General features: G+C 40.5%; 1 protein-coding gene and 1 long non-coding RNA gene across 3 annotated transcripts in view; one reads left to right on the top strand and one right to left on the bottom strand.

Annotated features, from left to right (window-relative positions):
• The window catches only part of WDR44 (WD repeat domain 44), a 78,435-nt gene extending 61,036 nt beyond the window's left edge, over positions 1-17,399 (bottom strand). For both annotated transcript variants that reach the window (XM_064574496.1, XM_045881825.3), the window contains exon 1: positions 16,916-17,399. In XM_064574496.1, coding sequence (XP_064430566.1) covers positions 16,916-16,992 — 77 coding nt within the window. In that variant the 5' untranslated portion in view covers positions 16,993-17,399. The remainder of the gene's footprint in view (positions 1-16,915) is intronic.
• A 3,498-nt stretch (positions 17,400-20,897) lies between these two features.
• The window catches only part of LOC135362030 (uncharacterized), an 82,548-nt gene continuing 77,408 nt past the window's right edge, over positions 20,898-26,037 (top strand). The window contains exon 1 of the long non-coding RNA XR_010406321.1: positions 20,898-21,083. This is a non-coding gene — a long non-coding RNA (uncharacterized LOC135362030). The remainder of the gene's footprint in view (positions 21,084-26,037) is intronic.

Here is a 26,037-nt window from a genome sequence, read left to right as displayed (position 1 = left end):
AACATTGCACTAAAATAAAAATTTTAATATTCCTGTCAGAGTAAAGGCTACCTTTATCATTGCACACTCTAGTTGTATTTAAATCTCACAACTGTGCCCATAACCACCAGCTCTCCCCCACCTAGGGCTGCCAGACTTAGCAACTACAAATATAGGCTGTCCAGTTAAATTCCAATTTCAGATAAACAACAAATACATTTTCAGTATGTTTATCTAAAATTGGAATTTCACTGGCAGTCCTTTATTTTATCTGGCAACTCTACCCCACACCCAAGTTAATTAAGTGGACAATTAATCCTATGATCTGTTAGTGTGTGATAAAGGGAAAAAGTGGGAGGAATTGAATGGCCAATATCATTGCATAAATATTCATCTAAATATTCAATAATGTTCACTGACCAGAAAAAAAAAAATTTGCGCATCTGTGAATTCAGTCAAAGCTTTCCCAGACAGTGCATTTAGTGTACATGCCCAAATGCAAATACTACTGTACATATGCAGTTAAGTACATTTTCAAAAGCGCTCAGTGAAGAGTAGGAAGGTATATTAATCGCTTAATTATTTTGGCTTAGATTGTCCCCTCACAAAAAAAAAACAAAAACAAGATGGCTACTGTAACAAATTGACAAAATCTCTAGATACGTAAATTGACTTATAACCATTATTTAAAGCTTTTATATCATTTTGAAGCTGTCCTCAGTCAACATGTTCAAAATGAGGTTAACCTATATAGGTCAAATAAACATCAATAGCCAACTTTCTAGATCAATATCAATTAAAATTATGTTGTCATTATGGGGCACCTGGGTGGCTCAGTCATTAAGCATCTGCCTTCAGCTCAGGTCATGATCCCAGGGTCCTGGGATCAAGCCCTGCATCGGGCTCCCTGCTCCACAGGAAGCCTGCTTCTCCCTTACCCACTCCCCCTGCTTGTGTTCCCTCTCTCGCTGTGTCTCTCTCTGTCAAAAAAATAAAATCTTTTAAAAAAATTATGTTGTCATTAAAAAGGGATTCAAGTGGCACCTAGATGGCTAAGTAGGTGGAACATGTGACTCTTGATCTTGGGGTTGTGAGTTTGAGCCCCACACTGGGTACAGACATTACTTTAAAAAACTAAAACCTTTAAAAATAAATAAGGGGTGCCTGAGTGGCTCAGTTGGTTAAGCATCCGATTCTTGATTTTGGCTCAGGTCATGATCTCAGGGTTGTGAGATCAAGCCCTGTTTGGGCTCTGTGCTGGGCATGGAGCCTGCTTAAGATTCTTTCTCTCGGGGTGCCTGGGTGGCTCAGTCGGTTAGGCATCTGCCCTCAGCTTGGGTCATGATCCTGGAGTCCTGGGATTGAACCCCAAGTTGGGCTCCCGGCTCGGTGCAGAGCTTGCTTCTCCCTCTGCCCTTCCCCCTGCTTGTGTTCCCTCTCTCTTTCACTCTCTCCACTCTCTCTCTCAAATAAATAAATAAAATCTTTAAAAAAGATTCTCTCTCCCTTTCCCTCTGCCCCTCCCCCATTCCTGCTCGTGTGCCAAATAAATAAATAAATAATAAAAAGTGATTCAATTACTATATATATAAAACCTTTTCAGGACACTCTTCATTTTATAAAAAGGATACTAGAAATATTTCAGATACATTATTTGTCAACCAAAAAACTAATGAGTCTTCTGCAATATGAAGGATTGCTTCCCAAGTCTGTCATTACATAATCTCAAAATCCTTCCACAACCAGAAGCACTAATAGCTCCTAGATTTGAATGGCAATCAATACAAGTGTGTATTAAGAACCTTTATAGATTAAATTCCCCAAATAGAAGCTAGTTGCATGCACTGTTTTGCCTGGCTTACTGCAAAACCCACATTTTGAAATCAGGTATTGACATGTCTGACTATAGGTAGGAGTCTTGGTTTTTCAGAGCTTCAGCAAGTGGTTTCTCTCCAGGCAATCACTGGATCACCTTTTCCAATTGTTTTTTTAAAGATTTTATTTATTTAGATTTTATTTTTTGACAGAGAAAGAGTGAGAGAGAGAACACAAGCAGGGGGAGTGGGAGAGGGAGAAGCAGGCCCCGCGCCAAGCAGGGAGCCCGATGCGGGGCTTGATCCCAGGATCCCAGGATCACGACCTCAGCCGAAGGCAGACGCTTAACCACTGAGCCACCCAGGCGCCCCACCTTTTCCAATTTTAAAGTTAAATCTTCATCACTCATGTGCTATGGCTTTAGGGTAATCAGGCCTTAAAATCATGGTGGAAGCGCTTAAGTCTGCTTTTGAAAAGAACACTGCATTTCTGTGGTTTCAAAGAGCCAGATCCCTTAAACCACCCCACCTCTAGTTTCTCACCCTTTAGCTAAAGACAGATCCTTCTGCCTTTTGGGCTTGGTGTTTCTTTACCTCTTACCTGAGAGTTATCTGAAAAGCAAACAAACACAATCTGTAAGCCTTCTGAGAATAGGGAGGAAAGAGAGTGCAAACTAAACTTATATTTGCCACCTGCTTCATAGTCAACTAAACAACTAGGAACTCAAAGACCCCCCTCCTAAAATACACACAAAAAAATATTAAGAGCAATCTCACACTTAACATTCACATTTCCAGACTTTATACTATACTGGATGAAAAGAATATACCAAAACAATTTGGCAACATGAAAAATGGACGAACAAAGTCTTCTTTTTCTGTCAGTAAGAGGACGTACCTTTTTCTAGGCTCTGAGAAAAAAAAAAAAGGTGGTCGGCTCTGAAGAAGCCTCTTGTCAGGTTGCAAAATTCCTGACAGACTCCTAAAGAGGTAAGAAGGAGCAATGACATGGAAGGAGGAGTATAGAGTGAGTCAGGTGGAATAAAGCTGGGAAAACATTTTTCTTACAGGAAGGTGACTACCAAGGGCTTAACAGAGAATTACCTATAGCTTGATTTTGTTTTTATCCTCCTCTTCTTCTGGCCTTTGCCATCAGGAAAATATAAAAGTAAAATGAGCTTAAGCAGTTTGTCAGGGAACTGAATCAAGCAGAACAAAGAACAGCTTGCCTGTACAAAAGAAGGTGCTGGGATTCTAAGGTCCTTGAGGTGAATAGGATATGAGCATAGATAAGGGATATCTTATCTATGGGGATAATGCCAAGTCATTAAAGTAAGCAGGTAATTAAAGAGTTTTTATTTCTAAAGCCCAGTAAGCTGAAACAGGAAGATCTGATGGTAAACTAAGACCAACACGCAAATGGCTAGGTCTAAATTAGGAATCAGAGGGGTTCTGGTGATCAGAAAACCCTGACATGAAGATTTTCTCCCCACTTAGGTCAGGCAGAAAAATAACATCAAACACAAAGTCAAAAACAAAAACAAAAAAACCCCAGGGTTGAACAAAAATTGAAAGTAGTTCAAATTTAGATAAGATACTGTTTTATCTTTTAAATCTTGCTCTATAAATAAAATCTTAAAAAAAAAAAAGGCGGGGGGGGGGTGGCGCCTGGGTGGCTCAGTTGGTTAAGCATCTGTTTTCGGCTCAGGTCATGATCCCAGGATCCTGGGATGGAGTCCCACAACAGGCTCCCTGCTTAACGGGGTGTCTGCTTCTCCCTCTGCCCCTCTCTACCGCTTGTGCTCTCTCTCAAAAATAAATATTTTTTAAAAATTAAAAATAAATCTTGCTCTAAGTGTATTGTTTTTAAAATTTGATATGCAATTCATTAGAATTGAAGTGTATATACTGATTTTATTACATTCTTTTAAGATTTTATTTATTTGAAAGAGAGAGCACGCATGCAAGCACGCTCCGGGAGGAGCAGAGAGAGAGGAACAAGCTGATTCCACGTTGAGTGTGGAGCCTGATGCGGGGTCCAATCCTACTACCCTGAGATCATGACCCAAGCCAAAATCAAGAGTCAGGCATCCAACCTACTGAGCCACCCAGGTGCCCCAGGTACATTCTTATGGTAAGTTTTACTAATCATATATGAAGCAATAAAATCACCCATAGAAAGTGGTAAGTCAGGGGTGCCTGGGTGGCTCAGTCGTTAAGCATCTGCCTTTGGCTCAGATCATGATCCCAGGGTCCTGGGATCGAGCCCCGCATCGGGCTCCCTGCTCTGCGGGAAGCCTGCTTCTCCCTCTCCCACTCCCCACTCCCCCTGCTTGTGTTCCCTCTCTCGCTGTGGGTCTCTCTCTGTCAAATAAATAAATAAAATCTTAAAAAAAAAAAAGAAAGTGGTAAGTCAAATAACACCTTCAACTAATAACAGTACTCAAAGAAATGAGATCTAAGAGAAAATCATTTGCTGGCCTTTCAAAATCAAATCATTTGTAAAAATCAATCAATCAAATCATCTGTGACAGCACCACACCCATTCTCACAACTCTATTTTAAGTTGGCTGGTACCAAAAGTGACAATCCCAACTAAACCTGAAAAGTCTAGGAATAGCACGACAAAAAGTGTTAGGCAATCACAAATGAATCTTATTTTCCTAGTATAACCCATAATGTCATGTTTTAACTAAGCAGTTGAAAATAGGACTCATTCATATTTCCCTAGATACATGGCAATGCTGATTTATTAACAAGATTAACAAAAAGCCAAGAATATAGTTATAACTATCAAATAGGGAATTAACTGAATCCTCAAGATGTGAATTACTACTTCGATTACTCTTTGAAAGGCCATTTTAAGTTTTAAATACTATGAAAGCCAAGAAGTAGAATATATCTAAAATACCTAATAACTATTTTATCCATGATATTAATGGGAATAGATGAAGAAAATTTGGCACAATAGCTCTGTTTTTTGAAAGTAGGTTTTGTGGCAATATTTACAAATAATCTGCAATAAAATCAAAGAAAACTTTATAAAGAAATATAATTCTAGTCACATATAAAGTAATTACAAACAAAGTAGATCCTTAAGCAAGGATGTGTATTTTGTCTAAAATGATAACCGGATTTTTCAAAACTCATTTACATAATTCATGTAGTTTTATGCCATATTCCTGAGAGAACATCTTGATAATCTATTTAGTGACAAAAATAACAGAAAAATATATCCGTTCCCTGGGCCTACTCAAGAATTCTAAACTAAAAACATTCTCTTTTGCATATTTACAGACTTTCAATAAATACCCACATTAAAACAATAACTCCAGGAGAGGGCATCTATCTCACAATGCCCCAATTTGTCAAAGTGGGTTAGATAAAAGTCACATCTCTTAATGATTTAAAGTAATTTTTAGTAAAATCATAAACAGGTAACTAAATTTATGACTTCCCTAGTCAATACTAATGCAATCATGCTAAATCACTTTGTAACTTACTTTTTAAAAAGTAAACAAACAACAGGTTGGTCTACAGGCCATATTAGAAGCTTTAGTAAGTTAATGTGCTAATATGATTTTGCAAGTTATCTAAAACATCCAATGGTGTACTAATCTTAAAAAGTAAATGCCAGGGGCGCCTCTCTGGCTCCATCGGTGGAGCATGCGACTCTTGATCCTGGGTTCTGAGTTCAAGTCCCATGTTGGGCAGAGAGCTTACTTTAAAAAAAAAGGAGGGGGGCGGCGCCTGGGTGGCTCAGTCATTAACCGTCTGCCTTCCGCTCAGGTCATGATTGCAGGGTCCTGGGATCGAGTCCCACATCGGGCTCCCTGCTCAGCCAGGAGCCTGCTTCTCCCTCTCCCACTCCCCCTGCTTGTGTTCCCTCTCTATCTGTCTCTCTCTCTGGTCAAATAAATAAAATCTTTAAAAAAGAAAAAAAAAGTAAATGCCAATAACTTCTAAGGTCATCCTATATAAAAATTAGAGCTTTAAAGAATCTGTCACAACCCCCCCTTAAAAAAATTTTTTTATTTTTAAAGATTTTATTCATTCATTTGACACAGAGAGACAGCAAGAGAGGGAACACAAGCAGGGGGAGTAGGAGAGGGAGAAACAGGCCTCCTACTGAGCAGGGAGCCCGATGTGGGCTGATCCCAGGACTCTGGGATCATGACCTGAGCGGAAGGCAGATGCTCAACGACTGTGCCACCCAGGCACCTCTAAAAATTTTTACATAAATCAATTCTATGATCAGTGAACTGATTATTCAGACTTTGAGATTCTTTACTTTTCTGAGTTTACTGCTCACTACCAAAGATGGGCAGAAGAACAAAAATCAAACCAAACCATTTATTTTGTTTTTAAGTTTTTTTTTAATTTACTGCTATCTGTGACAAAAGGCTTGATGGGAAAGGAGGTTGTAAACTAATGACTGAACTAAGGTTTTGGTGGAACTGATAGCTTTTAATTATTCATGTTCTCCTTCCATATCATGAATAATAGAAAAATGAGTATATTTCAGTACATTTAATATTAAGCATTTTATTTTATAAATTTGATTACTGTGCTTTATGTATTTGAATTTCTACTTCTGCATTCTTTAATGAAACATGTGTTAAAGACTTGATAATACTTTAGAAAAATCTCAAATTACCTAGAATGCTTACCCACATAAAACATTCTGAGTGGCAAGTGTATTATTTATTATAAAAAAGGTTATTCAATCTTATTTAGATCTTAAATAGTAATTACTGATAATGTTATTTTTCTAATTACTTAGCTACGAGGAATGCATTTTTCCCATTAATTTGACAGCCCACAGAGGTTTGATTAGGTGGAAAATATTAGTAACTACCACATGCATTCACTGTGACTGCTAGAAAACACCTTTGAAGGGAAAAAAAAAAACAGAAGCATTGTGTTTCCAATTAGTGGCTTGTAGCCAAAAATATGAATCAGTTATACTAAAACAAAAACAAAAACAAAACAGAAAAAACCCCCCACAAAACTGTGGCCTAAGTGAACAACTGACAACAATCTACAAAACAAATAAAGGAAAAAAAATCTAGGATCAAGACTTTTTAATGTGGTACAGAAGCCCAATCAGCAGTGGCTTACATCTTGAGCGGTTTTCGCTTAGGAACAAAGAACATACCCTAAGAAAATGTAGTTAGCAGTATCTGGGATTCCAGCTCTTGCAGTAGGCAAGGTCATTTTCTGACCTAGCTACTGTACCATAATCAATTCCATCAAAGCTTAAAAAGACATTAAAAATACTGTTTAGGGGCACCTGGGTGGCTCAGTTGGTTAAGCGGCTGCCTTTGGCTCAGGTCTTGCCACATCAGACTCCCTCAGCGGGGAGCCTGCTTCTCCCTCTCCCTCTGCCCCTGCCTGCCACTCCCCCTGCTTGTGTGTGCATGTGCACTCGCGCTGTCTCTCTCTTTCTCTGTCAAAATAAATAAATAAAATCTTTTAAAAGTATACTGCTTTTTATTGTTTTAAACAAATTATACATACGCAAATGGCAGGAGAGTAAATCTCATCATTCTAATAATTCACATTTAAAATATAACATCACAAATGTTTATAGTTTAGAAAAGGAAAGTAGGGAGAGACCTAATGTTTTATTTTTTTAAAAATTTTTTTATTTATTCATGAGAGACAGAGACAGGCAGAGGCAGAAGCAGAAGCAGGCTCCCAGGGAGCCGGATGCAACACTCGATCCCAGGACCCTGGGATCACGACCTGAGCAGAAGGCAGACGCTTAACCAACTGAGCCATCCAGGTGCCCTGAGACCTAATGTTTTATATCTTCATTCAAAGCCATCACCTAATTACCACAAAGTAGTGAAGTTCCACTTCTGCTGGCTGGACTTTATCTACCCTGAGCTGAATTTTATTTGCAAAATTAGGATAATAATTGTCCTATCTCACAAAAATTGTCTTGTCTCACAGAGCTGCAGGATAATTAGAAGAGATAATGTGACTAAAAAAGTACCTTGAAAACTAATGCCCAACATTGGCTGATGGTATGTCATTACCATCTTTTATATGTAACAACATGTAGGACTATAGTATTTCTTTCTTATTATGAACCCATTCATCCCTGGAAGAAAAAGTTGATAACAAGAAATTGATATGACTACGGGATAACTGGCAACGCATCCCAAGGCTTCACTGTTAACACTTAATATTTGCTGAGTACAAGATGTCCTCAAGTTACAAAGGTACCATAGATCCAAACCACTGTCCTTGCCTCAGCCCCCTCCATTTCCTCCCTCTTTGCTCTTATAGGAACTGGGATGGGGGTGCAGATTTGAGAGAACTAGGAAGTCCAAAAGTAGAAGAAAATGTGAAGAGAAGTGGGACACCACAGAGCATGCCTACTCACCATCCCTATCATCATCTAAACCTTTCGTTGCTACTACATAGCAGCTGTAGACATCTCTCTGTGCTGGGAAATAAGGCAAAGGTTAAAAGTCAACAGCCAAGAGCTATAACCTGAAACAAAATAGGGATAGTAAAGTTCACCTAAAGGAAAAGACTGATCTCAGTCATCAGCCCTAATCTCTAAAGCCAACCCAATAAAGATAAAATACCAATTGCAAAATATTGACAAACCTGCTCACTTTCACTCACAAATGTACTAGTTTTATCAAGCTACCTATTCATTCTTTCTGCTCACCTATCTTCCACTAACCCAATAAACCTACCCCCACCTGTGATGCTAACCAATCCCACTTACCAACACATTCACTATACCCTATTTAACCAATCTTTCCCTAACTCTTCCCAAAGACCCACCCATTGTATTTCAGCCATCAGGGTCCCTTCTCAGTCCTAAGGGACAATAAGTTATTATAGGCTAGTGAATCTCTGTACTAATGACATCGGGTAAGCAAAGGACAAAGATGGGCGTAAATGGGGTGGAAAAGGGGCTGGAGAAATGTTCAAACAACCTGCCATTTCAGTTTGACATGAGTAGATGAGCACATTTTCAAAGATTTTTTTGTTTAAAACACACAAATTATTAATAGTACTGCTAATAACCAGAAAGAGGACTCCCTCAGTCTCCCAATTTAAACAGACTTTCAGGAACAAATTTGAAAGAGAACTATGGATATTAAGTTCATCCATGGCTCGTTTTTCCAGTTCGAGAGCAATGCCAGAAAAAAACACTCCCACCTCTTCTCTTGAGCCTACTTAGTAATCAGGATGCTTGCTTCTGAGAAAGTGGGTTTGAATACAGCTCTACATTCTATTTATTGGTTCTCTAGAAAGTCTGACCTGTGGTTCCTAAGAATGCCCACATTCAGTGAGTTTGTAATGGAACAGTCTATGACAATTAGTAGTGCTCAAGTAGGTTTTACACAAGTATGGCTTGCTCTGTACAGGCTGCCTACTGGAAAATATTGTTAAGGGTTTCTGTCAGAAGTTTCCAGAAATATTATGCTTCACGCTTTTAAAAACAAAACTATTTATCCCCGCCCCCCCGCTTTCTATATAAAAATGTTCAGGATTAGGGCCCTGTGGACAAAGTAAAACTTTTACTGCCCCTAAATCTATTTGTGCAACTAAAATAAAGTTCTCCCTAGAGCATTATCAGACTTTAACCACACTTTTGATTAGGATATACTAGTCTTAAAATGAAGCCATTCAAATCATGATTTCAACAAAAATTCAAACCAGGAAGATTTAATCATTTCACAAACTTATCTTACTACATAATTTTCTAGTTCAACAAGACAAACATGTTTTGAAAAGTAAAAAAAAAAAATCTTAAGACTGAAATTCTACTTTGATTTTTAAAAAGACATTACTTATCTATGGAAACAGATACCAATATTGGCTAAATCATTACCAGATTAGTCATGTCCAATTGAGTTAACCCAAGAGATTAATCGTGCGTATTTAGAAGTCACTACACCATACAGTATTAACAAGCATGAGCACCAAAGACAAACAGTAACACAAACACTAATACATAAACAGTTTATCAATCCTAAATATTTCCTCAATCTTTTTTTAACTCTATCCAACATGGGGCTCGAACTCATGACCCCGAGATCAAGAGTCACCAGATGCCCCTTCAATATCCTTATTTTTAGCAAGACAAGTAAACATTTATAATTCAAAACTATTTTATTTATATGAATTCTGAGGTTTTTAAGAGATAAAGAATGCACTTAAGTAAATAGGCTTATAATAATGACCCACACTATTCAGTCTTTACCTTTCCTTTCCTATTTATTCGAAGGCTGCAAAAGAAAGATAACCTTTCCTATTAAATTTCTAAACAATTTTCTCAAATTAAAATGAATTAATCTACGGGCCATTCTTTCTATAACCTACAGAAATCATTTTTGTTAGAAGCCAGATTACTTATTTGGTAGCTGCTGATGAATCAAGGTGCTTTTAAGTCACTTTAGCTAGTTTCTGATGATACTGAGTCTAAAATCACATTTGCAAATATTATTTCTTAAATGGTCACTCTTGATCTTGAAATTTATTCTGGCTGATATTACAAAAGGACAGCCATTGGATGTCAGTGATGCCATGTATTCAGTCCTCAAGACAATGACTAACAATGGAACTGGGAACATTAGTGTGAGGAACTGTGGCCTAAAGGCATTCTTGTTAAATTCTGTATGCTTAAAATGTTTGGAGACAGAAAGGTTTTGCGGACTTAAAACCAATTGACCCTGATGGAATGCCAAACTGTAAACCGCCGGACAGCTGCAGCTGGTAATAAAATGCTAAAACCTGAAGAGCTTTAGCAAAACCTGATTATATGGTAATCCTAGTATCTGAGACAAGGCAAAGGAGCTAGAAGAATAACTGATAGGCTGGTTGCTATGGTAACCAAGATAAATTTGTATACTGACTGGGGAAAAACACTGGGGTTGCCATCAGGTATGAGGCCCACATTATGTTTCATGTGCTTTTTCCTCAATTTTGAATCATGAGATGACAGACTAACACAAAGAGCACTCGGTTTGAAATAAGAGAATGGGGTTCTGCTTGAAGAGTAAGGAAAGCACCCAATTAAAGGTTTAGCTGTTTAGCTGAATAATATCCCACAGCTAAAAGAGAACAGACCTTGTGAAAGTTTGTAGAAATTAGTTTAGCTCTGGGGAGAAAAAAAAGAAATGTAGGTTATTTATCAATTCAAGTTAGTTATCAGGAGGACATCATAAAGTACCTATAATTTTTGTTACTCTAAGTTTTGTTTGCCCCAAATTGCCATACTAAAACGGACTGCCCTACCTCCATGAATCACCAATTGACAGCTGGAGGGAGGACACTAAATTTAGAGCCTGAATTTACCTTATATGTAGGTTTCCCCCCAACTTCAACATGTTACGTGGGTGTGATAAACAGCTTTTACAAATACATTTCTATCAATCCACAAAGCCAAAGCAATCAACAATAATCCAGGATTTATAAATATAATCTGATTAAATGCCAACCCATGAACAGCCATTTTAAGGAATTTTCTCTAAAGTAACCCATATGGCAAAAACTTTTTTTATTGAAACTTGTATCAATTTTCACTTCAGAGGGAAATGTTTCTAATGCCTACGTAAAGGGGCACCTGGGTAGCTCAGCTGGTTAAGCGACTGCCTTCCGCTCAGGTCATCCCAGGGTCCTGGGATCGAGCCCCACATCGGGCTCCTTGTTCATCAGGGAGCCTGCTTCTCCCTCTCTCTCTACTGTTCCCCCTGCTTGTGCTCTCTTGCTCTGTCAAATAAATAAATAAAATCTTTAAAAAATAATAATAATGCCTAAGTAAAGTGAGAAGCTATGTTTTCAACAAAGGCGGCTATGCAACTTTTTGTTTTCAGACTGAACAATTCTTCAGGACAGTTTGATCTCAGTTCTCATGACTTAAAAATCAAGATTTCACCATTACTACAATCTAAAATGATAGACTATTGGGGCAGCTGGCTGTCTCAGTGAGTGGAGCATGCAACTATTGATCTCAGGGTCATGAGTTCAAGCCCCATGTTGGGCATGGAGCCTACTTAAAAAAAAAAAATTGACAGACTGGGGTTCATACTAACTAGACTACTGAAACTGAACTAAGTAACAATCACTATTCTTAGATCAACTATTCTGCCACCAGTTTTCATCCTCATTGGAGAAAATTAGTGGGCAAAAGTTAGAATCCTAGACAGAACTGTCCATGTCCTCTGACAGCAACAAATAGAATCACAGTAGATAGAAGACCATCTTAAGATCCCCACTAACAGAAGGGGGGGAAGATCCCCACCAAAAGGGTAAGTGTCAGTAACCTAGAGCAGGGATAGCTAGCAATACTTTCTCTCCTTCCAGAGAAAAGGCAGCATGGTATAAATGAGGAATCAGGAGACTTGGGTTCTAGTTTCAAGTCTGCCACTAATCAGCAATGTGTTGACTTCCCCCCTCTGAGCCTAGGTTTCTCTTTCAGTTAAATGGGAGGGCTGGGCTGAATGATCTCTGATCCTTTCCTAAAAATGTCACCATTCTATCCATCCTTTCAAGGCCTCAAAAACATTTTGGCTGCCACTAAAAAAATAAAGAATGCTCAAAATGTCACATTTATTTTTATAACATGTTCTCACTGCCAACCTTTAATATGTGTATGTATAATCCACACAAACTAGCAAGAGCATTCATCTCATATATATTTTACCCAGTAAACATTTAATTTAAAATCTATGGGTCTATGGGTACCTGGGTGGTTAAGCATCTGACTTTGGCTCAGGTCTCTATCTCAGGGTCCTGGGATTGGGTCCCTGCATCGAAATCCCTGCTCAGCAGGGAATCTGCTTCTTTCTCCCCCTCTGCCCCTCCCCCCTCTTGGGCATGCATGCACGCACTCACTCTCTCAAATAAAATCTTTAAAAAATTTTTAAAAATAAAATAAAATCTATGGGCCTTAAAATAAAATAAAATAAAATCTATGGGTCCTGAATCATGTACCAAATACCATCATTTGTTAAACTAAAAACTAAAAAAAAGGGCGCCTGGGTGGCTCAGTTGGTTAAGTGTCTGCCTTCGGCTCAGGTCATGATCCCACGGGTCTCCTTGCTCAGCGGGAAGCCTGCTTCTCTCTCTCTCCTTCTGCCGCTCCCCCTGCTTGTGCAAGCGCTCTCTCTCAAATAAATATTTAAAAAAACGTTTTAAATAAAAACTAAAAAAAAATATCATGGCAAGATTTCCCAAGAACAAAAACTTACCAGTAAAAGCACTATTAAAGCTCAACACGATGAGAGACTTTAGAGTTGGAAGAGTTCTCAGAGTGTAATCTCAATTTAAAGATGAGGAAATGAAATGACTCAGAGTCCAAGGCTTTTTTCTACTATACGACACTTCCTCCTCCCTTTCCTGCTTTATCAAAAGACAGCATAGTAGCAAAAAGAACAGTAGACTGTGAAACTGACCTGGATTCTAGTCCTAATTGCCATTAATTTGCTGTGGCACCTTGGACAGGTCGCTTTCCCTCTTTAGGCTTTGGTTTTCACAATAATTTATATGCAGAAATTTAACTAGATGCCCCTTCTAGCTGTAACATGCTATGATCTTATTAAATTCCTATCTGTCAGGGCAACCCTCTTGGGTCCTCTCCCTCTTGGGAGCTTTGTACTCTCACTCAGTATCGCTCAATAAACTTTGCTGCCCACCAAAAAAAAAAAAAAAAAAAATTCCTATCTAACAAAACAAAATAAACATTCCTGAAAGAGAAAAATGGGAATTTCTAGCCAAGAGAACTGAAAAGTGGGCTGCTAGTTTTAAATAGATGCATCGGTTCAATTCAGCAAGCTGGTCCTAAAGCATTTTACTCCAGAATCTCTACACACAAATGCATACACACAATGCGGGACAGCTATGATGTACTGGAAAAAAAATACTAGACTTGGAGTCTGAAGAACTGGCTTCAAATCCCAGTTCTGTCATTTACAAGCTGTGTCTCATAGGCCAATTCATTAACCTCTCTGAGCCAAAGGTTCCTCATATGTTAAAATGGAGAAAACAAGGAAATCTGACTTAATATATCAATCAAAAGAAAGCATTATAAATGTGGTATAAGGGACACCTGGGTGGCTCAGTCAGCGAAGTGTCTGCCTTCAAGCTCAGGTCATGATTGCAGGGTCCTGGGATGGAGTCCCACATTTGCTCCCTGCTCTGCAGGAAGCCTGCTTCTCCCTCTCCCTCTGCTTGTGCTCTCTTGCTCTCTTGTTCTCTCTCAAATAAATAATAAAAAATCTTTTAAAAAATTAAAAAAAATAAACGTGGTAATATTGCAAAGCTGGGCGATTGGAGAAGATCTGCCACTGTGGAAAAGTAGGCTGTACTGGAATCAAGTCTTTCTATTTAAAAACTGGGCTGAGTTTGGGCGCCTGGCTGGCTCAGTTGGTTAAGCGACTGCCTTCGGCTCAGGTCATGATCCTGTAGTCCCAGGATCGAGTCCCACATCGGGCTCCCTGCTCGGCAGGGAGTCTGCTTCTCCCTCTGACCCTCTCATGCTCTATTTCATTCTCTGTCTCAAATAAATAAATAAAATCTTTAAAAAAAAAAAAAACTGGACTGAGTTTGAACTTTCAAAGAGCAGAACAAAGCTGAAGACACCACTGGAGGGGAACAGAAGAAATAAATCAATTTTAGGAGACAGATTGTGTACTTGGATTCTGATTAACAAAACATATGAGATAACTTTCACCGCCTATCAGTTTACTACAATTTGATGAAAATGGTCTGTGTACTGTGGCACACCCAACAGCAAGGAACATTTCTTAAAGTTTGCAAACGCAGTCTGTTAACCTCTTAGAGTTTGTATGGTGTGCCACTCCAATTCATATCAAGGGACAGAAGATATTTCTGATGACCAGATATCTAGTGATAGCATCTGTTTCCACAAATCAAGATTTCTCACTGCATTTCTCTTCACGGTACCTTATGCAAAAGACAAAACCAGTCACAAAGAACATAGGAAATGTTAATGATACCAACCTTTATCAGTCCTCCCAGTACTGCTAGTTCTTTTCAGATGCAATTCTCCAGATGAATCTAATTCTCTTCCAAATCCGCCCCCCCCCCCCCCCGCACTAATACAGAATGGAGCCATGAAATTCACAGACTGACACTATAGCTTTACCCACAGAGTTCAACAGGATTAGTATTTGGAGAGGTTGGAGAGGTCAGAGTTAAAATTAGAAGGCAGGGTCCCAAGAGACGTTTTTACTTTTCACCTACTATCAAAGGATCAAAGTGCTTGAGAAACTCTATTATTCCACGAGCCAAGAAGTGATTCTATCAATTCTATCAAAATGACTCATTGGGTTTAAATAAGTTAAATAGCTCCAAGTTCTGCATACTTCCTCCCAAAGTAACCATGGTGTGAGGTTAAATTTGTTAATTCCAAGAAAGGAAGAAGGGAATAGACATTTGGGTTCTTTCTCTGTGCCAGGTACTAGGCTGGCTAGACAATATACACTCCTGATATAACTGTCCTTCAAAAGTAAATGTTTCATTCATTGAAAGAAACAATATTCACATATTTCTAAACTGATTCCAATCATATACATAGATTGTTATTTCCTTCCCCCACTCCACATACACGTATACACTCAGAAGCACTAAAAGATTAGGTCTGTCATTTAACCCAAATCGACAGTTCACTACTTTGAGGGGAAAACCACAAAAACAAAATGTAATTTCAAGGGAATCCAATCTATTTGGAAATCCAAAAGTATTTTCAATCCTCTAACATCTAGCTATGAACTTGCTGAACTTGAAGGAGACTCAATGCCACCTCAAGATTGGCCACTGCCACCCAAAAATCTCTTAATAGTGATAGGAAGGTTGGTGGAAACACATCTGCGATCTGCCAATGTACATTTCTTTCTGATTTTGCTGCTATAACTTTTTTGGTATATTTTAAGATTTTATTTATTTATTTGACAGAGACAGAGACAGCGAGAGCAGGAACACAAGCAGGGGGAGTGGGAGAGGGAGAAGCAGGCTTCCTGCTGAGCCGGGAGCCCGATGTGGGACTCGATCCCAGGACCCTGGGATCATGACCTGAGCCGAAGGCAGTTGCTTAACCACTGAGCCACCCAGGGGGTAAGTTTGGGAATTGTAGGCAGTTGAACTCCTGTAACCCTATTAGTGTCTACTTCCATTAGCATACAAATTTCACCAACTCTCAAGTTCTTACAGCATGAAAATATATTTCACTGCCTCTACTTCCACACAAGTCCGTAGAAGAGTTCGGCAAAATAGCTTCAAACCCTGTTTCAACTTTGAAAAGTGGAGGAGTGGGTAAGTAGAAGTGCAAGTCAAGCGAAGCATTCCAACTACTGCACTTCCTTACTCAGAATCTCATACTAATCATCACTAAAACATCTTGCAGAATTAGATAAATAACACAAAGCTGTGGCTCCCCTTCCAACCACCAGATTACTCAGCACTTGTTTGTATCTCTGTAGTTGGTTATGTACAACTGAGTCCGGCTACCCTTTTAGGATGACATTCTCCCTAATGGTAAGGACCTTGTCTCCGATTTCCTTTGCCTCACCGTAAGGTGCTATTTTAATAAAACACTGTTGATCTAGAGTACATCAGCTAGAGCACTTTCCTAAGTAAAATACCCAACCATTCCCCCGCTCCTTTTCTTTCTGTGCAACAAGAGGACGGCACAGAGTTACAGCTACCTCTGAAACGAATAGGTAAGTTAGCGGCAAAAGAAAAAACCAATGGGAAACGCAATTTCTCCTGTTACTGCTCCTTTAATCTGTGGTCCACAGGGCCAAAACGGATGTTTCGAAGATAAAGCACTGAACCCCACAAATACAAATCGCCAGCTCTCGGGCACGTAAGTTGTCCCACCTCGAAGAAAGCTGGACAGGACGAGAAAGGGGCTCCTTAGCCCCAGGGGCCGCTCACCAGGGAAAGGAGGGGGTTTGGCCCAGGTGGGCGATTCCCCCTCCCCCGACTCCCTCTGAAGTGTCCGAGTGAAACACAGAGGAGCAGCGGTGGCGGACACAGCGGGACCTGGGAGGGGTGCCGGGGGAAGGCACAGGGGAAGCCGGGGGACTGGAGCGCCCGGCTTCTGGGCCAGAGCTCCAGTTACTTACCCCACAGGGTAGCCGCCCCCTAGGTGCACATCTTCAGGGGCATCAAAGAATTCCTCGGTGTCGCTTTCCGACGCCATTTATAGGACACACCCGCGGGTGAGGGGGCCGGCGCCGCCTGCAGGGAGGGTGACTTTCGTCTCCTCCTCGTCGTCTTCCACCCCGGCGAGACCGTGGGAAGGTGGGTCCCAGGCGAGGAGAGGGACGGGGGAGACGATCTAGAGTGAGGAGCCGGTGAGGGGCAGGGGGCCGCCGTCAGCTGCCGGGCTGTGGGAATGACCGGCCGAGCGGCAGCCTGAGGAGGCGGCGGTGGGTCCAGGGACTGTTGCAGCCGCCGCTCCGGGCGATAGGTGTACAAGGAGAGCGAGAGAAGAGGCGGCGGCTCTCTGTGGGGGAGGGCGGGCGCGCAGACGACAGCAGCTCCAATTTCTCCCGCAGCAGCAATTACAGCAGCTGGGAGAGTCAGTTGCCCGCAAAATACCGACGCGCACTTAGCCTCGCGAGATTTCGGGAGGGGCCGGTTAAAGCGTGGGCGGGGCGACGAGGAGGCGGGGGCGGTTCCAGAGCGGCAGCGCCCAGATTTCTCCTACCCGAGAGGCCTATCAAAACGGCGCAAGCGCGTTGAGGGCGTTCGGTGAAGGCCGGAAGTAGCCGAGGAGGGTGGAGCCTACAACCTGCGCAGGAGCGGCGTGGTGCCTTAGATCTGAGCGAGCGAGCCCGACGTAGGTGGGGTCTGGCTGATCGTCTTACCTCTAGTTCTGCTGCTCCAAAGAGAGGCAACTTCAGAGGGATGGTTTTGAGTCTGCTTTTTTCCCTTGAGAGGAAATGCTGTCGGGAAGCATTGGCATTGTGGTTTACATTTACTTACGTCGTCTTAATTTATCCAAGCCCGGCATATCCCACCCTAGGGCAAAGGCAGGTCCACCTCCTCGAGTGTTACGGGAATAACTCGTCCTATTTACTACAGGATCTCTAATTGAGATCCCTAAATACGCTCCTGCCGGCCAGAGGGTGGGGTCCATGAGAGATACGTGGGCAGTGTGCCAGTTCCATGAAGTAATGATGGATTTATTGCCGGAGCGGAGCCAGCATAAGGCCTCCAGTTACTCTTTCTCTACAAATATTTGTTGCTGCCCACACTTAATGTGAGAGAAATTCTTACAGACTGGCCAAGATGCGGATCAGTCCATGGTAAATATATATTGAACAGATACCGTTGCAAAACTAAGAGCTTGTAACTTAATTCTGACCCTTGATTGCCCTATGTCCAGTGATGAAAATACAAAAGTACTTTTTTTTTTAAGATTTTATTTATTTGACAGAGACACAGCGAGAGAGGGAACACAAGCAGGGGGAGTGGGAGAGGGAGAACCAGGCTTCCCGCTGAGCAAGGAGCCCGATGTGGGGCTCGATGTGGGGCTCGATGTGGGGCTCGATCCCAGGACTCTGGGATCGTGACCTGAGCGGAAGGCAGACGCTTAAGGACTGAGCCACCCAGGCGCCCCACAAAAGTACTTTTTGAAAGACCAAGATGTTCTTTCTTTCTTTTTTTTTTTTTTAAAGATTTTTATTTATTTATTTGCGAGAGAGAATGAGAGACAGAGAGCACATGAGAGGGGGGAGGGTCAGAGGGAGAAACAGACTCCCTGCCGAGCAGGGAGCCCGATGCGGGACTCGATCCAGGGACTCCAGGATCATGACCTGAGCCGAAAGCAGTCGCTTAACCAACTGAGCCACCCAGGTGCCCCCAAGATGTTCTTTCTTACCGGATCATTCACCACCAGGGTGATAACATTGACTTTCTGTATGATCGCTGAATCACATTTGTTTCCCATTGAAGTCATGACAGGAAGGCTCTCAGAACTGTTTGTTCAGCCTCAACTACTGCTCAAGATGGCAGCAGGAAAGACTGGATTGGGTCTGGGCGCTTGGCCTCAGAGGCTAAAATGAAGTTCTAAATTTCTCCTTGTAAAGCAACCAGGAAAAAACCTGGCGTTGTCTGGTGTACCTGAGTAAAACCAAATGCCATATACTGTAACTTCTGTAACATCCCAGGGAATTAAGGGGAAACACTGCATGTTCAAATATGGTAATATTTTTCTGCAGCAAACCATATAATTATTCATATGGAGTAAATGAATAGCAGTGAATAGCCTCATTCAGTCAGGTCAGATAGTACTGCCAAATAAGTTTAGGTTAGGTCAATTTGACTGGCAAATAAGTTACTAAAAATACAAAACAAAATTTTTAGTTTCCAGAGCCTTTTGGATTTCAAAACTGCAGACAAGTGATTTCTGGGTCCTTGTGTCCTTTTGTCACAATCTAGTAATTATTAGCTTTTATGTGTTTTAAACATGTTAATTTCCCAGGTATAAAACTGTATCTCTAATACTAACTTTTTATTTTTGTTGATCACTAGAAAAGATATGCTTTTTTTCCTTATGGATTATGAAAAGATAAAAGTAGACAAACTACCTGAATTTATTCTCTTCCTAGTCATCTAATAGTGAATTTATGTTTGCCTTAAAAATTAAGTTTGGTGTTGGGGTGCCTGACTGGTTCAGTTGGTAGAGCATGTGGCTCTTGATCTTGGGGTCCTGAGTTTGAGCCTCACGTTGGGCATAGAGATTATTAAAAAAAAAAAAAGAAAGAAAGATGAATAAGATAATTTAGTTCCTGTCTTCCAGGAGCTCACAATCTAGCAACAGATCCAAATATGGATTCCTAATTTGGTGCCTTTTTTTCACTATACCATATCACCTTTCTTGAATCTTTTTTTTTTTTCTCTCTTGGACCTTTTAAGGTACCTTAAACGTTATGCTTAGAAAAAATCAAAGTGGAGAAATGATAAGCAGAAAACATTTTAGAGCTATTAAAGTTGTCTGTTTAAATGCTTTTATCAGTTATGTGAGGAAGTGAGTTTCTGGTAACATCAAAACACATGTGTACTGAGTGTCATAATTTTTTTTTAAGATTTTATTTATTTGCCAGAGAGAGAGCATGGGAGAGAGAGTGAGAGTACAAACAGGGGGAGTGGCAGGCAGAGGGAGAAGCAAGCTCCCCGCTGAGCAAGGAGCCCAATATGGGACTCCCATTTCAGGACCATGGGATCATGACCCGAGTCCAAGGCAGACGCTTAACCGACTGAGCCACCCAGGCGTCCCAACATGTCATAATATTTTTTTAAAAGATTTATGTATTTAGAGAGAGAAAGAGAGCACGAGTTGGGGGAGGGGCAGAGGCTTGACATGTGACTTGATCCCATAAGCCTGAGATCATGACCTCAGCCCAAACCAAGAGTTGGATGCTCAACCCACTGAGCCACCCAGGCGCCCCTCATAATTTTTTTAAGATTTTATTTTTTATTTTTTATTTTTTTAAAGATTTTATTTATTTAACAGAGACAGCGAGAGCAGGAACACAAGCAGGGGGAGTGGGAGAGGGAGAAGCAGGCTTCCTGCTGAGCCGGGAGCCCGATGTGGGACTCGATCCCAGGACCCTGGGATCATGACCTGAGCCGAAGGCAGTTGCTTAACCACTGAGCCACCCAGGCGCCCCTTAAGATTTTAAGTAATCTCTACACCCAATGTGGGGCTTGAACTCACAACCCTGAGATCAAGAGTCACATACTCCACTAGGTAAGCCAGCCACCTCTCCCCACCCCGTGTCATCATTTTAAAAGATGCTTTGCCCGAATCATCTAAATTTTTAAAGCAGCAGGTTTTAGGTTTAGTCCAAGGGAGTAGTTTTAAAGCTTTTCTCCTTATTAGAAATGAAACTTTTTAATCAAACCTAATTTCCGGCAAAAGTCTACTTATTAAAAGAATAACTGCTGCAGCTGAAGCAGGAATAGTTCAGGGCCCTGAGGGTCCAGAGACTGTCCCAAGACACCGTTAAAAAAAATTGGAGGCTATTGGTCCAAAGCTGGGGTAGGCAAATTATGGTTCACTGGACAAATCTGTCCCACTGTCTGTTTTTGTAAATACAATTCCCCCTTATCTATGGTTTCGCTTTCTGCAGTTTCAGTTGCCCAAGATCAACTGTGGTTCAGAAGCAGATGCTTCTCCTTCTGACGTGTCATCTAACAGTACATCAGAACACCTACATCATTTACCTCCCTTTATCTCATCACATAGGCATTTTATCATTTCATATCACCACAAGAAGAAGGGTGAGTACAGCGCAATAAGATATTTTGAGACAGACCACATTCACATAACTTTTATTACCAGTATGTTGTTATAATTATACTACTGTATTGTTATTGTTAATCTTCTACTGAGCCTAATTTATAAATTAAACTTTATCATAAGTATGTGTGTAGAGGAAAAAACATAGTATATATAGGGTTTGGTACTCTCTGTAGTTTCAGGCACTGCGGGGTTCAGTTTCAGTGGGGGTCCTGGGACATATTCCCCGTGGATAAAGGAGGGCTACTGTAAAGTTTTATTGGAATACAGCCAGGCCTAGCTGTCTATGTATTGTATGTCTGCTTTTAGGGCAGAGTTGAGCAGTTAGGACAGAGACTGTATGGCCCACAAAGCCTAAAATGTTTACTACCAGGCTCTTTACAGAAAATTTTGCCAACGTTTGGTCCATAGGATACTACTTTCTAGGGTACCCCAGAACTGAAAGTACATGCATATTAAATGGTTATTTGAATTAGTTTCACAACAGAATTGTATAATGCCACAAAATCACACACCTAGATAAGAATGAGGATAAAACCGTTTCCCACCCAGCTCATTCCTAGTGGCTTTAAAAACTACCCAGGTCTAAGGCTAAAGTGGGTTTCAGGAAACTTCTTCTGTCTCCTTATCTGCACAGCATAAACTCTACTTAGGAGTTACAAAGGCGACAAGTCACAGTCAGTGTATGGAACAATTTGTGGGATGCTTGCTCTCTTCACTTGGCAAGAATAATACAAACTGGCAGTATACTTGGAGCCAATTGTGCTCCAACCTCAAGGGTAATCACTGGGAACATCAGTGACAAAACTGTCATGTGTGTAGGGGCGCTTGGGTGGCTCATATGGTTAAGCGTCTGCCTTCGGCTCAGGTCATGATCCCAGGGTCCTGGGATCGAGTCCCACATCGGGCTCCTGGCTCAGTGGGGAGCCTGCTTCTCCCTCTCCCTCTGCCTCTCTCCCTGCTCATGCTCTCTCTCTGTCTCAAATGAATAAATAAAATCTTAAAAAAAAAAAAAAGACTGTCACGTGTGTAGGCTTTTGTTACAAACAACAGCTAAAGTGATAACTCAGGGAAAAACTTTTTATATATGAAGTCAGAGGATTTGAGATACAATATTGACATGAACTGATTTAATATTGCAAACTCTGGGAGAGTTTTTATAGATTTTGAAGTATCAAAATCCATAAAAGAAAATCAATCTGAACTGGCCAAAATTTCTCAGGACCAAGCTAAAATTCTGTAATCATCAACCTTCAATTATGTTTGAAAGGTCAGCTGTGTTCCAGATTATGATGGTAAATATTTAAAAACTCATTTCTATTTGGCTTTGGAATCTTTATATCTTTTTTAGGTCCATACCACCTTCTTAATGATGTTTTCTCGATATTAATATTAAAATGAATTTTCAATCTCTGAGCACACAAGAACTGAAAGTAGAGAAAGAGAGTCTAGAAATTTGTTAAGAGATGCAGAAAAAAAAAAAAGATGCAGAAAAGCCAGTTTGGGATTTAAATTGTCTTACTATTATGTAGTAGAATACTAAGTTCAAGACTCTGGAATAAAACTAACTGGGATTATCTTAAACAAAACAAAACAAAACAAAAAAAGGAATTTATTCATTTGCATAATCAAATATAGACTGCTATAACACTTGTCTGTTCCTTTGTGATTAATGTATTGGAGAAGAATTTGAGCATAAAGCGAATTTTGCATTTGCTTAAGTGTGATTTTTGTCAGCCAGAAGCACTAGGTAAAAGCAGAAAAGTACACGCAGCTGAATCAAGTCACATAGGAATGCACAAAATACACACATATCTGCCTCAGACAACCACCAGCTACCTCAGTTCATTGTGTGTGTTTTGAGTCACACCCATCCGTATCTAAGCGTTAGAACTTTCCTTCAGAATCTGATTTCAGATAACCCTCCTTCTACCACTTCACAATAACTCACAAGCTACAACTCCCCTGATACCCATTTCCACAAGCAAACTTCAGGTCTTTTTCAAAATAAAGTGCTCTATGTGTTTCATTATTTATGTGTTTATTTCATAACCATTTAATAGGTATAAAACTCAGCCACTACCGTTTTTATTAGGTTTGTATGTTTTTGTGTATGTGTCACCGACAAAGGTTTTGATTTGGGTTTTTGGGGGGTTTTTTAGAGCAGTTAGGTGTTACTCAGTTTTCAGAGCACATGTTTTCTTGGTATGTTTTTTTTAAAATTGTTTTATTTGAGTGTTACGTTAGTTTCAGGTGTACAATATAGTGACTTCACATCTCTATATACAAAGTTTTTTTAAAAATGTTTTTTATTTATTGAGAGAGAGAGCGCTAGAGAGAAAGAACGAGCAGGGGGGAGGAGCAGAGGGAGAGGGAGAAGCAGACTCCCTGCTGAGCAGGGAGCCCGAGCGATGTGGGGCTCGGTCCCAGGACCCCGAGATCATGACCTGAACTGAAGGCAGACGCTTCACCAACTGAGCCACCCAGGTGCCCTGTCTATACACAAAGTTTTTGAATGGTGTACTCCTAGCCACATTTTCCACGTAAACCCTGGGGTTTTTACTGAACAACTTTGTGTAGTGGAGTGATTTTTAGGAAAGCAAATGTTACCACATGGCAGCTCTGACTGTAGTCCAGGTGAGGTAGCTTTAGGTATGGCTGGATCCAGGGTCCAATATATCAGTACTCTCTCTCTCCTTGCCATCTCTCATCTTTGCTTATCTCTTCTTCTTTTTGTGATGTGACTTCAATTTTCCTATCACAGACAGCTTCCTTCTTGAAGTCAGTGAAGAGGGCTGCAGGCATTAGTTTATAATGTCCTAATAATTCTCAATCCCAAAGGAAGTGAGACTTTTTTTGTCCCAGTAGTGGTATATTAAGTCTCAGAGATGATGTTGATTGGCCTTAGGAAATTCCTCTAGCTAAGGGCATAGAGAACGCTTGTCAGGCTTAGGCCAGCTGATTCCTTGCTACACACCAAGTAGGGAGAGACTACTGTGAGTATCTTTCTCACTAGGACCACATGGAATATGCAATGGCTGTTTTTTCCAAAAGAGGGCTACTAGCAGACAGGAACAATGTGCTAACCACAGTTAATAATGGTTCCGTCTCTGTATTCATTGACATGACAAAAGCTCACGATGTGTTAAATGAAAACAGATGTTATGAAATACTGCATGTGGAATAATCCCATTTATGTAAAATCATTTATCTATGTATATGTGTATATAAGCATAGAGAATTCTGGAAGAATGTTTAGAAATGATTGATGATGATGGTCTTTGGCTGCTGATTAAAATAATAGGAAATGTGTACCTTATTTATACCTTCATATAATGATTGAATTTTCTACAGTGAGTGTATATTACTTTTTGTTTTTATTTTTTGAGATTTTACTTTTAAGTAATCTCTACACCCAAAGCAGGGCTTGAATTCACAACCTCGAGATCAAGAGTCATATGCTCCCCTGACTGAGGCAGCCAGGTGCTCCATATTACTTTTTAAATGAGGGAAAATAGGGGCTCCTGGGTGGCTGAGTCAGTTGGGCATCTGCCTTCAGCTCGGGTCATGACCCCAGAGTCCTGGGATCGAGCCCCGCATCGGGCTCCCTGCTCAGCAGCGGAGTCTGCTTCTCCCTTTCTCTCTCCCTGCTCATGCTCTCTCTCTCTCTCTCTCAAATAAATAAATAAATAATCTTTTAAAAAATTTAAAGAAATAAAATAAATGAGGGAAAATAGTAAAAGAAAATATATAGCCAGTAGACTTAAATACAAAATAAAGAGCTGAGATTTGTTGCCCATATAGTACACGACTATGAGTCCTGGGCCTATTGCAGGTGTCACACTTAGCTTCTAGACCAGTTCAATAAGTGCCACTAAGAAGCTGAACTTGGAAAAAATACCCACAAAGCAAATCTTGGAATGTAGTTAGTTTACCAGTATAAAGTACTATTTTTTTGCACTACAGGCACTACACACAGAGAATGGTAATGGGAATTTCCAAAGCAGCTATGAAATGATGGATTGATGTGAAGCTTCTAGAGGCAAAGTATAATATTAGAGATTCACGTCTAATAATATGAACTAATCATAATTTTGTTTTTCAGAACAATAAGCAATATATATGGCCTGATCTAAGCAGGGGTAAACTAAAACATATGAACTTTATGCTTCAAAATATTACTTAAGGTCAGAAACTAGAGAAGATTTTTTTTCCCTGTGACATTTACATATATTTTTAATTGCTAAAACTGAATCAAATGGCAAACATTTATATAGAAATATCCATCATCAGGCTAATACAAACATGTGCATATACACTCAACAGCAACAACTAGAATTTCATGGACTCTTACAACTGGAAGGGACTTTTATTTTTTTTTTTAAAGATTTTATTTATTTATTTGTCACAGAGATAGTAGTACAAGTAGGCAGAGAGGCAGGCAGAAGGAGAGGGAGAAGCAGACTCCCCGCTGAGCAGGGAGCCCAACGTGGGGCTCGATCCCAGGACCCTGGGATCATGACCTGAGCCGAAGGCAGCCGCTTAACCGACTGAGCCACCCAGGCGCCCCACAACTGGAAGGGACTTTTAAAGTCACTAGTCCAGAACTCATATCTGAAGTATGAATTCCTTTTACAAGCCTCCCTGATAAATGGTCATTCAGGGACACGGAGTTTACTGTTTACCCAATCCACTTTTTTTTAAACTATTGGGTTGTTTTGGTTTTTTTTTTTAAAGATTTTATTTATTTATTTGAGAGAGAGAGAGAGAGCACCAGTGAGGAGATGGGCAGAGTGAGAGGGGCAGAGGCAGAGAGAAGCAGACTCCCCACTGGGCAGGGACCTGATGTGGGGCTCCATTTCAGGACCCCAGGACCATGACTGAAGGCAGACACTTAAATGACTGAGCCACCCAGGAGCCCCAGTATTGTTTTTA

The sequence above is a fragment of the Mirounga angustirostris genome, unplaced genomic scaffold (assembly GCF_029215605.1).
Source record: "Mirounga angustirostris isolate CCGP_5_RB_7025 unplaced genomic scaffold, mMirAng1.0.hap1 SCAF_11, whole genome shotgun sequence".
Classification (NCBI taxonomy): Eukaryota; Metazoa; Chordata; class Mammalia; order Carnivora; family Phocidae; genus Mirounga; species Mirounga angustirostris.
This window is presented reverse-complemented; position numbering and strand designations above follow the sequence as displayed.